Source organism: Elephas maximus, chromosome 10 (genome assembly GCF_024166365.1).
Source record: "Elephas maximus indicus isolate mEleMax1 chromosome 10, mEleMax1 primary haplotype, whole genome shotgun sequence".
NCBI classification, from domain to species: Eukaryota; Metazoa; Chordata; class Mammalia; order Proboscidea; family Elephantidae; genus Elephas; species Elephas maximus.
This window is the reverse complement of record NC_064828.1, coordinates 15029486-15048771: the sequence shown is the minus strand read 5'-3', so window position 1 is coordinate 15048771 and position 19286 is coordinate 15029486. Positions and strand designations below refer to the sequence as shown.

At 39.9% G+C, this 19286-nt stretch overlaps 1 protein-coding gene across 3 annotated transcripts in view; it reads right to left on the bottom strand.

The window, feature by feature from the left end:
• The window catches only part of INO80 (INO80 complex ATPase subunit), a 135275-nt gene that overhangs the window by 12861 nt on the left and 103128 nt on the right, over window positions 1-19286 (bottom strand). For all 3 annotated transcript variants that reach the window (XM_049897360.1, XM_049897358.1, XM_049897359.1), the window contains exons 28-29: window positions 15237-15331; window positions 4682-4754 (exon numbers count right to left, since the gene is read on the bottom strand). In XM_049897360.1, coding sequence (XP_049753317.1) covers window positions 4682-4754; window positions 15237-15331 — 168 coding nt within the window. The remainder of the gene's footprint in view (window positions 1-4681; window positions 4755-15236; window positions 15332-19286) is intronic.

The window sequence follows — 19286 nt, the reverse complement described above, 5'->3', positions numbered from 1 at the left end:
GATGTCATACATACAAGACAGTGCCTTGATCTGGCCAAGCCTGAGGCAATGGTTCGGCATGAACGCATAATGGGGAATTTTATATTATGAATCACTTCGTAAGTGTTTACCATTTACATTTTTTTCGTGAAAATCTTAGAGGCAAGCAGACCTGATTCAACCTAGGTTCTTTCGAACTCACCAAAAGTAAGAAGATTAAAACCTAAGGAGATAGGTTTGAAATTTTAACTTCAAAACAAAAAAAACAAAACAAAACAAACCTGTTGGCTATTTACTCTGTAAATGGATTAAAAGAGTTAGGGGCATTTGGGAGGAAAAGAGAATGCAGTACGATTGTACTTAGAAAAATATTTACCCAGAGAGAAAGAAAATGAAATATATAACAGTTAAAAGATTAAAACACAGCATTAAGAGTGTGAGAGCTAAAAACCAAGTCAGATGAACGGTTACTATCTAACTTGACAACAAAACAAACACTGAATCAGCCACGACATGAACTGGGGGCAATGCTGGGGGTGACAATGCCTACCACAGTGGGACAAAGACGACACCTGTATTTGGTAGTCAGGTTTATAGAGCTTAGAGAAACATTCTAGAGAAAAACAAGTAGCAATTAAAGGACCAGAACTGACCTAACTAGGAAAGATTAAAGCAAGTCAATCCACAAAGCGTGGCCCAGCAATGACTAAGGGGAAATACATTAATAGCACCTTCACGAGTTGTGAGTTGTAAACACCAAGCTCGGGAGTTGTGGGACAGAGAGTGAGAGCTGAGATGCGGTGGAGGGGCCCTGCTACACAGGTCAACGATAGGAGGTTCCAGGGCATGAGGGAGTGAAATGGAAAACAGGAAAATTTAGAGAAGAACAACCGGAAAAAGTTGGACCAACACTTGGAGGGTGGGGCTCTTTTCCCCCAAGAGAATGGGTGGAAGTTCAGTCCCTTGGGAAAGCTGAAAGCTGTCCCCTGCCATCTCATGGGACATTAGGACTGCTCATATTGCTAACTAAAGGACAAAAAGTTCTTCATTCTCTCGCAGCATGTACGCATCTAAAACAGGTCTGACATAGAAACAAAAACAAATGGCACCATTTTTAGCAATCCCTCAGTACACAGAGTCAATCACAAAGCTATCCCTACACTTCAGGAAGAACACAAGAACAAAGGAAAACAAGGACAGTAAGGGGCAGCTGCCATTAATCACACGCTAAAGTCATGTTTTCACTAACACACTGGGCCAGACTCCCACTGTTTATGAATACGTGTTTACATATGCAAATACCAACAAGCTGCATTCTCAGTCACAAGACATTAAGTCAGTTCTGACATTTTAGGCTAACCTCTTCCTTGTCCATAAATGGTCCAGGGGATCTCCCAAAGCTAAATAAATCTCAGGGCAAAGGAAAAATGCAAGGCAAAGCAGTTAAGCCTATTGTGTCTCTAATTTTAATAAACCCAAAGCAGCACCTACGAATTTATTCCAATCTTGCTGCCCTATTTTTCTAGGGAATGTACAAGGAGCTCCTAATTTACAAGTGAATCCCCCAGAAATTAAATATAAATGATTCAGAACTCAGAATATCCTGGGCATTTGTCTCTAGGCCCCAGAATGAAAAGATATTCCTGCTTCTACCTCTCCAGCTGTCAGTGGTGGTACTCGTTGTTGGATGCAGTCAAGTCAGTTCCAACTCACAGCGACCCCGTGTGACAGAGTAGAATTGCCCCTTGGCTATAATCTTTACGAAAGCAGATCTCCAGGTTTGTCTCCTGCTGAGCTGCTGGGTGGGTTCAAACCACCAACCTTTCGGTTGGCAGCTAAGTGCTTAACTGCGGCACCTCCAGAGCTCCTTGGCTGTCGGTTAGGGGCCCACTTCTGGTTCTCTACAGCCAGTAGGAACTCCTTAGCCTCACACAGGAAGCGTGATGAGGATCCCGCCACCCCCAAATCTGCTCATTTCTTTGATGATGCAAATGAGTGACTCAGGAACTTGTCCTTAAGAAACCAGAGACCAAACCCTAGACAGGCAGCCTGAGAAGACGGGAAATAGATTTTAATCAAATGAACATATGCTAGACTTCCCTGAGAGACCTCATCAAGCCTCTATAACCTGATGGCTCCAAAATACATGTGCAGCCCCAATCTTTCTCCTGAACTCCAGACTCTGCTGCTGCCTCAAACCTGTTCCTAGCTCCTCTTCCTCCTATCAATAACTGGTATCGCCATCATTCCAGTTGCTCAGGTCAAATACTGTGGAGTCAGTTGTCCTCGATGCTTCCTGTACACCCCACACCCAAGCTAGCAGCAAACTGTTAGCTCCATCAACAAAATACATGCAGATTCCAATTATTTCTCACCATCTCTGCTGCTTCGCTCCTTGTCCATGTCACCATTACTTTGTCTCTAACTCCTAACTGGTCTTCATGCTTTTACCTTTCTCCCCTACAGCCCCCTAGAAGCCAGGGGGATGCGTTAAAATACCAAGCCAGATTACACTACTCCTCTGCTCCAGTTCTTCCCATGGCCTCTCATCTGCAAGTCTTCACCGCAGCCTACTAAGCCCCACAGGGTCTGCTTCTGCGACACCCATCCCAAGCTCACACCACTCTTCCCTCGTTCATTCCATTCTGCCTACTCTGGGCTCCCGGCTGTTGTGTGACTGCACCAAGCATGTTCTCACCTCAGGACTCTGCACTCATCTCCTCTGCTTGGAGTGCTCTTCTTTCTGCCAGATACGTGCTTTTGGCTTGCTTCCTCACTTTCTTCAGGTCTTGGTTCAAGTGTCACCTTGCTGGAGAGGCCTTATCAGCCCACAGAGAACACCAGCCCCTGATCACTCTGTCGCTCCTTACCTGCTGCATTCCTTTCCACAGCATTCATATTCTTTATTAACATTTTTATTTTGTTTATAGTCTATCTTCCCCTGGTAGAAATGTAAGTTCTAGAAACCATAAGGACAAAAATAGAACTCTGGCTGCGTGTGGCTAAAACAGCGGAATTCCTAGTAGCCAAAATAGTGCCTGGCCTTTGGTGGATGCTCATTAAACATCTGTCGGATGAGTGAACGAACTGTTCCAGGCATGAGAAATGCAGACATGACACTTCCTCCCATTGAAGAGCTGACTCTAGTATGTAACATACTTAATCACGATATAGTGTGGTTAACTTGAGCAGAGGGAGGGGTCAGTGTTGTAAAGAACAAGCAGGGATTTACAAAGGAAAAGAGAAGGCTCACGGGGCATTCTACGCTGAGGGAACAGTTTGTACAACAGTGTAATACAGCATGGTGTCTTCAGGAACTACAGGTCAATCGTTATTTCTGGAACATAAATTTTGGAAGGGGAAGTGGTCTGGCAATTAGGCTGGAAAGGGAGATAAAGGCCACAAAATGAAGGGTCTTATATGCTGTACAAAGGAGTCTATACTTTATTTTGTAGATGAGGGAGAATCCCTGAAGAGTTTTAAGCAAAGGAGTGAGATGATTAGTGAAGAAGGGTATAGACAACCTAACAGAGCAGCAGCATAGAAAGAATGGACTTGGATGAACAGTAACGGGCTGGGGGCTGAGACTGGAGGCCAAAAGATCAGCTAGGAGAAAGTGATGAATCTTGCACTCACATTAAGAATATGACTAAGTTGGGACTGTATGGAATACTTCAATAGTAGAGAAAGCAGAGAAACAAGCAGAACAAGGAGAAAGGGTAAGTTTATGCTATCTGATAAGGCACCAGGTCAGCTACCACATCAGAGAACCCACAAGAACAATATCTACTACAACCGACAGTCTTTCCATAAAATGCTGGCAGTTAATGATGTGTGTTAGATACAGCATTTCCCCAGCTAGGATTCCAGTGGTTGTCAGACCCTGAAGCCCTGGGTGAACGGCTGAAGAGTTTTAGATGCCAAGGAAGGTACAACTGAGTCCTACAGATGATATTCTATCCAGTGATATTACACAATTTCTTTTCACTCTTGCGGACAGGCAATTCTACTGCATAGCAGTTACAAAAAGCAAGAGTGGATACAGCCCAGGAGCGGAGACTAGGAAACATGGGTCTAGTTCCAGCTCTGCTCCTGTCAATCTGTTCAAACCTCTTCAGGCCTGAACCTCCACGCTCCACGGTCTCCTAAGTTTGCATCCTACTCACCCTTGTGGGGATTTTGATGCTTTGATTTTATGGAGAGGCACATAAAGTGACACTTTCAGAGTCATGCCTTTTATAAAACAATTTCCCACTTACGGATTTTTAAGGTTATTGAAATTGTTATTAAATATATTTGAATACTGGGGATAATTATGAAATTCAAAAAGAATGCTCTTCCCCCTTTCAGAGGAGGGATTATTTCTCCAGGGAGACTGGGTATGAAAGGATGAATAATTTGTTGAAATGTCTCTGATGTACCTCAAGTGTCAAGAACAGTGCCCAGCACATAGTGGGCATTTATTAAATATTTTGTTGAATGAATGTGTAAGAAACCTGTTAAAAGGGAATGGACAGAAAAGTCTAAAAGGAAAGCTAAAATGCTGCAGTTAGTCAAAATGCAATCTGTAGTCTTTTGACACAATAAGAGGCAAAGAAATAAACTAGTTTGTAGCAGAAAATGAAGGGTAATGCGAACTGAAGGACTCGCTCACAGCAGAAGACCTCCGCAGCCAGGGCTGGGCTGTGTTCTCATTACGTACCGTGTCTGCAGCGGTGAGGTTGATACCCAGTCCTCCAGCTCGCGTGCTTAACAGGAACACGAAGATGTCATTCCTGTGGGAGATGAAGAGATTCAGTAAGAGGGAAAACTGAAAAGGAAAAATGGCATGTGGCAAAAGAGAGGCATCTCTGCATACAGTGCGCAGAGTCTTAGGGCTAAAGGAGTTTTGATGGTTGCCTCGGGGGCCTAACTGTTGTTTCCTTCACACTGTACAAAGGTGCACTGTTACTAAAATCAAACGGTGGAAATCTTCTTCCAATTTGTAGATAAACTTTTGCTGCCCACTGGTATCTTACTGATGGGGAATACAATAATCACCATGTGGCAAAAAGTAATAGAAAAAATATGTTACTGCTGAAGTAAAGCCCTCTCTCTATGTATGTAATAACTGCATTTTTAACAAGTCAAACCACTCCTAGATTGTATGAAGGGGGCCAGATACATCAGTATTTTACTGTTTCTCCCAAGAACCGTGATTTTCAATAGTTTGGGAACTAACAATTTTTAGTCCAAAACACTCATTTTAAGATGAAGAAAGTGAGTCCCAGGAAAATGACCCAAGGCTAGGACTAAGACCCACACCACGACTTCTACATGCTAAGTTAAACTTAGGATCAATCCATTGAGGCCGCCTTGAATTAAAGTACTTTTTGAAGAATGTCAACACAGCCCTTACATAGAAGCAATTAGATATAGTTCTCTCAGTTTTCCTTTACATCTAACATCCTTTGAAAGAAGCCTAAAATTACAAATAAACCGGCAGGTGTCACTGACACTTATTCAAGGGGACAAATATTTACGGAATATCTTCTATAAACTAGGTCCGCACCAGATCACAAACAACAGGCTTTTGACAATGTAAGATTTATCTGTATACACACACACACACACACACACACACACACAAATAGGGACTCAGTTTAAACTCAATTCTTGCACATAACAAACATATTTTAAGATTATCTTGCATTTTCATGTTTCTGCCATCCTAGGTTATTTTCCAGAACATTTCGAAGAGGAATGGAGTGCGTTTTACTGGTGAGCAAATGTTACAACCCTCTAAATCAAGCTGCTGACTCCTTTCCTTCATAACTGTTGGGAGGAATACAGCTGGAAACTCATTTAGGTGCTAGTCAAACTGCAGGTCACACCTGTCACTGGTCATGAAAAAGGTTTGGTGGATCTGGATCACATTAAAAAATAAATTAAAGAAATGAACAGAGTAGAAAATATTATATCACAGGTCATTAGGATAAGTATTGCTTTGTGAAATTTGTTACAGATATGGTATATAGGTAAGGTGTCACAATATAAAATGAATTTCATTCTGTCGGTTCCAGTAAAAAAAAAAAATTGATGCATACTGATTTAGATTAACGAGTTCCTTTGATAACGTAGAGAGTTAAAAACTAAACCACTCATATCTTAGAATAAATTATTTTAAAATCAAACACATTCCAACACCTAGCTGGAAACCCGTATATGGCATCTCCTTATTGGATGGGTAGAAGAATAGAAAAGGGAGAAAATGTTTCAGAGTACCAAAAAATTCAGAGTACCAAAAAAGCTTCCCATCTACAAGACAGCATGCCACAATACAAAGCAGTATGTTGCAGGGGAAGGGGCGGGGTGAGGGGGAGTAGAAGACTGCAGAGAAGGGATGCACTCAAGGCAAGTTTCATCCAGGCTCTGCTGACAGAAAGCCACAGAGCTGACAGCACGAGATAGTGACAACTCGGGTGAAATCACTCCCCTATTTCTACCACAGTATGGTCATATCCTAGCAAACACTTGGCATCTGCTAAGAATGTACACTCCATAAATCATCAGGATGCTCTCCTTCTTTGATAATGTTCTTCCTTGGTAAAGTCACTCGGCTGCTGAAGGTGTTTCCTGGATTATAAAATGAGGATGCTGTGAATACAGTTGAAGTGACTAAGCTGATGACACGTCAACATCAAACGTGAATCTCAGTGAAGGAACTATTCTGAAACAAACATCTTGGTTAATCACCGAGCTGGGTAGGTCCTAGAAGAAACTGTCCACTATTCATTCAATGAAACACAACTTTCCTAGAGGGGCCTGAATAACAGAGCGTGTCTGAGGCCTCTGGTATGTCACGAGTCTAAAAAAGTTTTGTACTTCCACAAGAATTCTACGGTTTATCTTTGAATTTTATTATGATGTTTAGTATTTAGTAATTTTACTTATTTAACTGCCACTTCTTATGATTAAATCATATAGGGAGAATTAAACGTTGGAAGGTATCTGCCAATTTACAAGCACATTTTCCCAGACACGGGATGATGTAAACAGAAGCTTGGTTCCTAACAGGACCACAGAGGAGTATCTGACCACAATAAAGCTTCAAATAAAAGTTCATTTTTTCACAGCCATACAAGTCTCTACAAAGTAATCCTTCTCACTCTGGCACTGAGAAGATTGCTTTCCCCTCTGTATCTCTTCCTCTCCTACTTTGTTGGGGATAGAGGGAGGGTCAGAGGCTCCCCTCTGACACTGGGATGTGACGGGGTTACCCAATGGTTGGGACTTTCCTGGTAGTTCCTGAGGAAGCCTGGAGCCTGATGACTGGTGGCTGAGGACAAGGGAGTAGTGAGGGTGATAGAAGGCTGCTGTGAAGTACAAGAGAAGAGAGGCATTTCCTTCCACAGCCTGGACAGCTACAGAGGCAAGTCCCCAGATGTGGCAATCACATACAAATAGGGTACTAGATACAGAAAAAACACTAGTAAGAGGAATGCAGGTAAAATTAGTGGAAAAATTTAGACATACGATGGTGGAAAACTCTTCTTTAGATAGTAACTATGTGCTTAGAAGATGTTTTTTGATGATTATCTTTGTGCTCTGTCAGGTAGATAGTATTTAGTAAGGTTTGGCTGCAGTCAAGGTAATTTTTATCATACTGTAATGGAAAAACAGGACTATAGCAATCTCGGGTTTTTACGTCTAGGAAATTAGGGGTTTTCATCCTGGATCAATCTGCTGGATTATATATAAACAAAAACATCTAAATTAAACTGCTGAGAAGCTCTTTTCTACTTAATAAATCTAGTATTGCTAATATAAGCCAGTGTTTAGGGGCTCTCTCTGACTACTGAGAAAACAAAATCTTAAAGCTAACATGGTGGTTTGAGTGCCCTCTAGGGGGCTGAAAAGGAATCTTAACTTGGAGCTTCTGTTGGAAAAAGCTTTAGAGGCTTCTGGGCGGTCTGTGAAGGGGGCTATGAAATCACACAGCAAAGACATGCCCTGGTCTCACGCTTCTTTAGTCAATGACCCACTAAGGCCCCTCTGCACCAATATACACGAATAGCACTAGGCACATAGCCAACCACAGTAAAGGCCTGTTGAATGAATGAAAAAGAGCCAGAATGAAAGAAGACACTGGGGCTCTACAACATTCTCACCAGAAAAGCCCACATTTCAGTCACTTTTTCTCATATTTTCCAAAGGGCCACAATGAATGTTCTAACGGCTGGGGGGATTCATTTGGGAAATGTCGTGGGGTAGGAAGAAGGGAAGCAAAGTTTAAGGCACCAGAGAGCAAAGTCCTTGTGAATGGCTGCTAGGATCACGCAGGTCACGTGCTCTGAATGTTGTCCAGTCAGGACATCCTGGCCAGTCTTTAGTCTCAGTCAGGCTCTTTCCTGGAAGGATCCCTCATAAATAAATCTTGTATGAAGGGAATGTAAATGGCTTTTTATAGGAGTTCTTGTTTACTCTGGCTGACCTTTGAGCCACAGGGCTTTCCAGTTGAAACCACAACTTTTCTTTTGATGTTGTTTCATTAATAATAATAAAAATATTTGGGAAAGCATGCTTTACTGTTTTCAAAAACACCTGTCTTTTTCTCTATATTGGGCTACTGCAGACTCTCCAAAGGAGGTGTCTGTCTAAAAAACTTCTGGTTAGAGCAGGCACAGTTCAGATTCTATACGTGAGAAGTGGGAGGTGGTTTCCTACCCAAAACCCAACTCTAAGCATCCAGGTTCTACTGTAGACAGGGATCAGAAAGAGGCTTTAGTGCCTTTTTCATTTTATCTGATATTAGACACCACGTGTCAAAACGACGGTTACTCAAAACGCTGACTGCATAAACGCACTGCTCCCTAAGGGAGTCTCAGCTGTAGAATGTGAAGGTTCAAGTCAGATTTCCTAGTAAAGGCTGTGCAAAATAAGATATTTACTAAGTAGACTTAGTACAACTTAAGGGTGAAAATATTCTTCCTTTAGAGCAAAGCTTTTCAAAACTATTGTACGCTACCACAATTGCCCAAATAGCTCTGCTTCACAGGTGAAATAAGTGATTTTAGAGGTAAGAAATTAGACATATCTACTAATTTTTTTTTCCAGAAAAAAGTCACTGTAAAATATAGTGAACGCTGAATCTCACAGTTCTCTAGAGCTTCATCAGATAGAAGAACTACTGTCACTCTACAACTCAGAAGCCCAAATCATTAGAAGTCAGCATACTCTGGTTGGGGTCTAAATCAGTAGAACTTTTCTACAAAACAATCTGACTATATGCATAAAGGCTGAAGTAGTATATATATGGGTAATAGAATACGGGTCATTAAAAAAGTAATGATTACTAATGCCTTTTTAAAGGAGTCCTGGTGGCACAACGGTTACTCATTCGGCTGCTAACCGAAAGGTTGGCAGTTAAAACCGACCAGCTGCTCCATGGGAGAAAAGACCTGGCAATCTGCTCCTGTAAAGATTACAGCCTAAGAAACCCTACGGGGCAGTTCTACTCTGTCACAGAGGGTTGCTATGAGTCAGAATTGACTCAATGGCACACAACAATGATAAGAGTAGAACTTTGAAACGAAAAGACACTAGACAGTAACTCGAAACTATAAGAAGAAATAAAGAACACTGGTAAAGGTAAATATGTAAGTATATACAGAAGCCAGCAGTATTGTACTTTTGGTTTGTAATTTCTTTTTTCTTCCCCTTTGGAGTTAAAAGGTAAACGAATAAAACAATAATTATAAATCTATGCTAATCATACACAATGTGTAAAGATGTAATCTGTGACAAGAATACAAAGGTGGAGGGATGGAGATATATAGGAAGGAGTGTTTGTGTATTATTAAAACTAAGCTGGTACTATTCAAACTAAATTATTATAAATTTAAGACGTTAATTGTAATCCCCAAGGTAACCACTAAGAACACAACTAAAAAAATATACAGAAAAGGAAAGAAGGAGGGAATCGAAGTGGTACACTGCAAAAATACAAGTAAATGCAAAGAATGGAGGAATGTATGAGACATACAGAAAATAAATAGCTAAATGGCAGAGTAAATCCTTCCCTATCAGTAATTACTTTAAATGTAAATGTATTAACTTTCCTACTAAAAGGCAGAGACTGGCAGGGTGGATTGAAAAAAAACAAAACAAAACATGACCCATCTATATATGCTGTTCATAAGAGACTCACTTTAGATGCAAAGACACAGAGGTTGAAAGTGAAGGGATAGAAAAAGATATTCCATGCAAACAGTAACCAAAGGAGAACCGGAATGCCTGTATTACTGTCAGACAAAATAGACTTTAAGTCAAAAAAGGTTGCAAGAGACAAAAAAAGTTACAAGAGACATCAATACTGATAAAAGGTTCAATCCAGCAAGAAGATACAATTATACACATCTAACAACAGAGTCCTAAAATACATGAAGCAAAAACTGACAGAATTGAAGGAAAAAACAGACAATTCTACAGTAACAGTTGGAGATATCAATACTCCATTTTCAATAATAGAACAATCAGACAGACGATTAATAAGGAGAGGATCTGAACACTATAAACCAATTAGACCTAACACACATATACAGAATGTTCCACCCAACAACAGCAGAATACATGTTCTTTTCAAGTGCACATGGATCAATCTCCAGACTAGATCATATCTTAAGCCATAAAAAATCTTAATAGAATTTGAAAGATTTAAATTATAAAAGTATCTTTTCCAATCACATTGGAATGAAAGTACAAATCAGTAACAGCAGAAGATATACAAATATGTGGAAATTAGACAACACACTCAAATAACTAACGAGTCCAAGAAGAAATCACAAGGGAAATTAGAAAATACCTTTAGGCAAATGCAAATGAATACACAACATACCAAAATTTATCGGGTGCAGTGAAAACAGTATTAAGGGGAAACTTCATAACTGTAAATGCCTACATTAAAAAGAAGAAAGATCTCCAATCAATAAACCAACGGTACGTCTTAAAGAAGGGGCCCTGGTGATGCAGTGGTTAAAGTGCCTGGCTACTAACCAGAAGGTTGGCAGTATGAACCCATCAGCCACTCCACAGGGGAAAGATGTAGCAGTCAGCTTCTGTAAAGATTTACAACCTTGGAAACCTTATGGGACAGTCCTAGGGTCACTATGAGTTGGGATCAACTCAACAGCAATGGATAAGGTACACCTTAAAGAACTAGAAAAAGAAGGGCAAGGAAGAAAATAATAAGGTTTATAGCACAGATAAACACAACAGAGAAAATTTATAAAACCAGAAGTTGGTTCTTAAAAAAGATCAAAAAATTGACAAACCTGTTAGCTAGACTAAGAAAAAAAAAGAATCAAATTACTAAAATCTGAAACGAAAATGAGGACATTCCCACCAATTTTATAGAAATAGAATTGTAAGAAAATACTATGAACAACTGTATACCAACAAATTAGACAACCTAAATGAAATGCGCAAATTCCTAGAAATCACAAACTATCAAGAATAGAAAATCTGTAACAAGGAGGCTGAATCCACAATCGAAATCTTCCCAACAAAGAAAAGCCAAGGACCAAATGGCTTCACTGGTGAATTCCGCCAAATATTTAAAGAGAAATTAACACCAAATCCTTCTCAAATGCTTCCAAAGAACTGAAGAAGAGGAACACTTCTTAGCTGATATTATGAGACCAACATCACTCTAATACCAAGCCAGACAAACATGCTAAAAGAACAGAAACCTGTAGGACAACATCCCTTATAAATATAGACACAAAAATCCTCAATAAAACACTAGCAAACCAAACTCAGCAGCATATTAAAAAGATTATACACTACCATCAAGTGGGATTTATCCCCAGAATGCAAGGGTGATTTAACACATAAAAATTAATCAATTTAATACACCACATTGATAGAATGAAGGAAAATAAAAACCCATATGATCATCTCAACTGATGCAGAGGAAGCATTTGACTAAATACTACACTCTTTACTGGTAAAAACACTCAATAAACTAGGAGTACGAGGGAGCTTCCTCAACAGGATAAAGGGCATCTATGAAAAACCCACAGGTAACATAATACTCATTGTTCAGAGACCGAAAGCTTTTTTGGTTAAGATGAGAGAACCAATAAAAAGGATGCTCATTTTCAACACTGTACTGGAAATTTTAGCCAGAGCAATTGGGCGGGGGGGGGGGGGGGGGGGAGGTTATAAAACGCATCTGAATTGGAAAGAAAGATGTAAAATTATCTGTTTGAAGATGACACTATCTTATATGTAGAAAACCCTAAAGAGCCCACACACAAACACACACAAATTGTTACAGCTAATAAGGAGCCCTGGCGGTGCAGTAGCTAACAGCTCATCTACTAACCAAAAAGGTTGGTAGTTCAAATCCACCACCCACTCCTTGAAAACCCCACGGGGCAATTCTACTCTGTCCTACAGGGTCAGTATGAGTTGGAATCAACTCAGTGGCAACAGGTTGGTAGAGCTAATAAACAAATTCAGCAAAGTTACAGGATACGAAATCAACATACGAAGTCAGTTCCGTTTCTATACAGTAGCAAGGAACAATCTGAAAAGAAATTAAGAAAATACTATTTATAACAGCATCAAAAACTTAAAAAAAAAAAAGGAACAAATTTAACCCAGGAGGCAAAAGATTTATACACTAAAAACTACAAAAGCATTGTTGAAAGAAATAAAAAGCCAAAAACCAAATCTATTGCCATGGAGTCAATTCCAACTAATGGCGACCCTACAGGACACAGCAGAACTGCCCCATAGGGTTTCCGAGGAGTGGCTGGTGTTTTCGAACTGCTGACCTTTTGGTCAGCTCTTTAACTACTGCACCACCAGCACTCCAAAAGAAAGAAAGAAAACCTAAATAAATGGAAAGGCATCCTGTGTCCATGGACTGGAAAACTTAATATTGTTAAGATAACAATACTACCCAAAGTGATACAGGGACAATGCAATCCCTATCAAAATCCCAATGGTGTTTTTTACAGAGATAGAAAAACCAATCCTAGAATTCATATGGAATTTCAAGGGACCCTTCACAGCCAAAACAATCTTGAAAAAGAAGAACAAAGTTGGAAGATTTGCACTTTATGATTTTAAAACTTACTACAAAGCTACAGTAATCAAAACTGTGGTACTGGCATATAGACATACAGACCAGCGGAACAGAATATAGAGAGCCCAGGAAGAAACACCTATACATACAGTAAGTTGATTTGCAATAAAGGTGCTAAGCCTACCCAGTGGGGAAAGAAGTATTTTCAATAAATAGTGCTGGGACAACTGGATTTCCACATGCAATCAATCAATCAATCAATCAAGCTGGACCCATACCTTATACCATATACAAAAATCAATGCAAAATGGATTAAGGACCTAAATGCAAGAACTAAAACCATAAAACTCTTATGCTTTGAAACTTACTTTTGTGCATCTAAAGACACTATCAAGAGAGTAAAAAGACAACCCATAGAAATGGAGAAAATATTTGCAAATCACATATCTCGTAAGAGAATAATATCTAGAACATATAAAGAACTCCTATAACTCAACAACAAAAAGACCATCAAAAAATGGGCACAGGACTTGAATAGACGTTTCTCCAAAGAAGATATATAAGTGGTCAATAAGCACATGAAAAGATGACCAGCATCATTACTTATTAGAGAAATGCAAAATCAAAACCACCATGAGGTATCATGTCACACCCACTAGGATGGCTATGACAAAACAAACAAACTAAAAACAATTAAGTACTTGTGAGAATGTGGAGAAACCGGAACCCCCGAAACCTTGCTGATGAGACTGTAAAATAGTAAACCTGCTGTGGACAACAGTCTGGCAGTTCCTCACAAGGTTAAACACAGAATTACAACACGACCCAGCAATTCCACTCCTAAGTATACACCCTACAGAACTGAAAACAAGGACTCCAACAGATACTTGTACACCAGTGTTCACTGCAGCATGATCCACAATAGCCAAACGGTAGAAAACAACCCAAATGTCCATCAACAGATGAAAGTGTCAACAAAATGTGCTATATAGAAAACATGGAATATTGTTTGGCCATAAAAAGTTCTTATATATGTTACAATATTAATGAACCTGAAAACATTATGCTAAGTGAAAGCCAGATACAAAAGGACAAATACTATATGATCACATTTACAAGATAGGCAAATTCCTAAAAGTAGAATAAATACTACCAGGGACTGGAGGTAGGGAGGAGGGGGCGTTAGTTATTGTTTCATACATACAGAGTTCCTGTCTGGGATGATGAAAAAGTTCTGAAAGGAGAACATGGTGATGGCGGCACAACACTGGAAATGTACTTGATACTATGAATTGTACACTTCAAAAATGGTTAAAATGGTTACGTTTTATGTGTATTTTACCACAATTAAATTAAAAACTGTAACCTAAATACAAATGGCTATGTGCTCCATCTTCTTCCCAAGAATTCAAAGGTTAAATATTAACAAACCTCACAATTAAAAGCCTGAAATCAAAAGCTGTTCTGATTTGCAGAACATTAAGATGCTATTCCTCAGTTCTCCAGGTCTAAGTAAGATAATTAGGGGTGGAGCTCAGCAGACTCGTCACTAGCAGAGTCTGGCTTTCCGCTTAGAGACAGCAGTAACCTGACTCTGCTTATTATAGTGAGAACCTGCACTTAGGATAATTATGGCTCTGTAAAGCACCAGCATCTAGCAGGCAGTATTTGAAATTTCATAGGATCATTATCAGGCAGGATAGGTGTGTAAGTAAGAGATGTCAGCTGAACAGACTGTACGCTACCACAGTTTGTCGTACCGCACTGGCTTTCTACTACAATGCTACAGGGAACGTGGGGGAAAAAAAGAAGATATTTTCTTTAAATGTACACAAAATGAAATGGGTAAGAAAAAACAAACTAAAATCAACTATAAGTTAACACCCGGAGATAGCCACTGTTAACGTCTAGGAATACAGTCTTGTGGACTTTTTTTTCTACACACATATTTTCCACACAAAGGGAATCTTGGTTTCTAGTCAGAAATCTTGTTTTATTGCTCAAAGAATTAGGCAGTAATTTGAATCACTAATAAACAGGTTAAGTGTCCTCTACAAATGACAGGAACCCTATCATGGATTGCTTAACAACCAGAGATGTGTTAGCACTTCTTTTAAGTTCACCATCTCAAGTACTAGAGGAAAATGACGATGAAAACTTTCCTAATTCCCATTAAGGTTACCTGTTCTGAAAATCAGCAACCATGTCCCGCCTCTCCGAGATCTTGGATGAGCCATCGAGCCTCATGTAGGTATGCTTCCTGTAAACCATATATTCCTGCCAATCAGAATATAAAACGTAATAAATTTAATAAGTCTGAATGCAAATTACTGTATTAAAATTCTCACCCACTTTCTACCTCATCCATACTCGGCCAAATCATTATATCCCAGAATGGGAAGAAAGCCATCTCCAAAGTACAGGAATTTGTGGAAACGGATAACGGTGATGGCTGAAAATATGATGAACGTAATTAATTAATGTACACTGAACTGTACATGTAAAGAAGGTTGAAACGGCAAATGTTTTGTTACCTATGTTTACCCCATACACACACACACAAAAGAAAAAGCACGGGAATTTACTCTGTAAATGAGTTTACTGCCAGTGTGTTAAAATCAAGAGTAACCTTAAGATTCCAACCACCTTCAATTTCAACCTGGAAACTAATCGTATTGCTGTGGATTTCTGTAGATTTCATAAAATAAAATCCCCAAACAAAATGGCTTTTTAGTCACTAAGCAGATGTTTTTGAAAGCTGTGGAAATATCCAGTAACACTCACCCTGATGTGTTTTCCCCCAGCAAGCCCTTGCTGACCAAAGTCCTTGAATTTACAGCCTAGGCTTCCTTCCCCCATCAAAACAGGCATCACCATTAAGTGAGGCACCAGCACTGGCGTGAACAGAACGCAAGGTAACTTTCCACTGCGGAGAGTGTTCTTGATATCATGTGTAAAAGGGACCGCAACGTCTAAGAATGGAGATTTTAAGGAGAACTCTCCATTTTTAGAAGTTGCAATTCCTCCTAAAGATAATGTCCAAATGACTACTGACTTCCTCTTTCTTTAGCCCTGATTACACTGATTAAACGACAAAAAGCTCATTTGTAGAGGAACTCTTACCAAAAGCTCAACACAGCTGCCTGTTTTTAAGAAACACCATGAAACAGTTATTTCAGTTCTAAAATAACCTTTATTGAAAAAAGACTAGTCATTTCTACATTTGGGAAATGTTTATGCTCATTAGTTTTCTGTGGTCAAACGTTCTCTTACTGCAATATTCTCATCTGTAGCTCTTATGCCTGGCTAGGCAGTTCAGCACATAAGCTTGCTGCAGTTCAGCATGGCCAGTGCAGTCTATGTGGCAGCCAATCCTGAGACTGAGGGGGCTCCAAGAGCTTGTCAATGGCTTGACAGAGTACATGTGAGGTGAAGCTGTCTGACAGGTAGACAAGCTCACTGAGGCAGACATTTTCACTGCGGTTTATGGGTTTTTTTTTCCCCCTTCCCCTCTATTTCTTTCTGTTTCAGAGTGGTTCCTTAATGGCTTCGATAATCAGGGGGGAAAAAAAAAAAAAAAAACCCAAACCTATTGCCATCATAGCAACCCTACAGGACAGAGTGGAACTGCCCCATAGGATTTCCAAGGAGTAGCTGGTGGTTTCGAACTGCCGACGTTTTAGTTAACAGATGAGTTCTTAACTACTACGTCACCAGGGCTCCTTGGTAATCAAAGAGGGACGGAAAATATTACTTTGATCAAAGTAAGTTTCAAGCTCACATTTAGCGGTACACCTCTCCGATGGAACAGCAGAAGAGTAGAGGAGTTTTGGATAATAAGAAATTCAGGAAAAAAGGTAAAAAACGGTAACATGTGATGATCTTCAGTGGCTAGCTATACCTTGGAGTTCCTGGGTGGTGCAAGCGGTTACTGTGCCTGGCTCCTAACTGAAAGCTTGGAGATTTTTGAGTTCACCCAGAGGCACCTCGGGGAAAAAAAGGCCTGGCGATCCACTTCTGTAAAAATCAGCCATTAAAACCAGTGGAGCGCAGTTCTACTGTAACACACATGGGGTCACCATCAGCCACAATGACCCAACAGCAGCTGGTATACCTTGGCAGCTAATCCAGTCAGGGAACGTTACCATCCAGAAACAGTACAAAATAACGACTACACCAAGACAGTTTACAGAGAAACATCTTATAGATTTGGAGTTTAGCAAAAAGGTGGGTTTCTTGCACAGGTTTTCTTTTGTATTCAAACCACAACTTCTAACCTAAAGAGAGCATTGATGAATGAATCCTCTTGTAAATGTTGCTGCTCACATCTTTTATATATCAAGGTCAGCACAACACTACCAAACCCAACCCGTTGCCACTGAGTTAATTCCGACGCCTAGCGACCCTGCAGGACAGAGTAGAACTGTTCCGTAAGGTTTCCAAGGCTGTTAATCGTTATGGAAGCAGACTGCCACGTTTCTCCCATGGGGTGGCCAGTGGGTTCAAACCTTTTGGTTAGCAGCCAAGCGCTTAACCACTGCACCACCAGAGCTCCTTAGCACAACCCTAGAGATTATTAACCCTAGTCCGTAATCAAGCCAACCCTGGTCACAGAAAAGCTGTTACGGAGATGGCAGAAGTGAAGCTTTTCCTTTTATCGCTCCAAGCCTTAGCTTTCCCACCCAAGGGAGCAGTGGGATTTCAAAAGGCTCAAGTAAGTTTAGACTCTATATCAGCAAATAGCTTCAAAACAGTAAGTAAACAGACATGGAAAAAACCACATAAACACTGGATGGGAAGAATGTCTACATCCCCATGCATACAAAAACACCTAAAAGATAGAGCTAAAAAAGCAATTCAATATTTTGCTTATTAACAAATCCTGGCTGTATCAAAGCTATTCTAGAAGTCTCTCTAAAATTCCAAGTTGTTTAGAAAAGTTACTTAATATAATCCAATGTTCATTTTGAAAGAAATCCCTAATTTCTTCTGATTTAGCTTCCAAAACTGTGCCAGTGCATTCTTAGTTCAGATTTTCTTACCATCCTAAAAACATTTAATGATTTAGTATACGATTCAATTTCATTGAAATAAAAACAAAAATTCTAACAACAAATGATTTTATCATACTCAGTGTTTTTAATATTTGTTAAAAATCTAACTGGAAAACAAACAAAAACTATCTTTACATACCAATCTCTATACCAAAAGGTTTTCTAAGATTCATCTTAAGAGCCTTGTTTTATTCTTTTCAAAGCCAGCAGCTGAGACTTGGTTAATAAGACACTATTTGCTAAGTTTTACAGCTAGATATTTTAAAAATACGATACAACTACTTCCATTCATTCCCAAATTCTCTGTAATTTAGTCTCATGTTTGAAGACTGCTGCTGGATGGTCAGCGTGACGTTACTGTGGTTTGTCGTAACTGTCATGCTCAGTACTCCTGTGCGTTAAAGAGGGGTACAGGATAGAAAGGCTAGCAATACCAAATCTTTCCTTACACGAGGCACTCTGTAGAATCCAGCGGTGTCCCCCATCCATGCCCATTTTTTGTATTTAGGAAAAGTTCAGAAAAGGATCCTGGAGTCTCACAAAGCAAGCAGAATTCCTTCTTTCCATTTAAAGTAGGAAAGAGAAGAGAGAAACCCAATGTAGCCCTTCTTCCCCTCCTATAAAAAAAAAAAAAAACTATAGGTCTCGTAATTTAGTGTCCTTCCTTAAGTAAACAAGCAAATGCTACTACTCCCGAGGGACTCTTGTGGATCAATAACTACTAACCATAGTAAAGTAAGCTCTAATACTGCTTGAACTAAAGTAGAATTACAGTCTTTAAGATTTAGGAAGTCTTGAGGCCTATACAGTTCTAGTAGATAACCACTTTATTTTAAACGTTACTGAAGAAACCAAAGGGTTTATGGACAAGATACTGCCCTGGCACTGAGTAGTGACTCCCAACCAGGATTAACAAATATAGGTGCCTGAACCCAACCCAGGGATTCTGACTCTGTGGGTCTGGGCTAGGGCCTGAACTGGTTTATTTTTAAAAATCTCCACAGATGATTCCAACAGATACTCTAGATCTGTAGCTGAGAACAACTGCTACAAAGTGAAGGCAGGGCAGAGTTCCTTAGGACCCTGGTATTCAGTGAGGCCCTAGGTACGCAGCACTGACATCGCCTGGAGTTTGCTAACATGCAGGAGTGAGGGCTACATCCCGTACTCAGTGAATG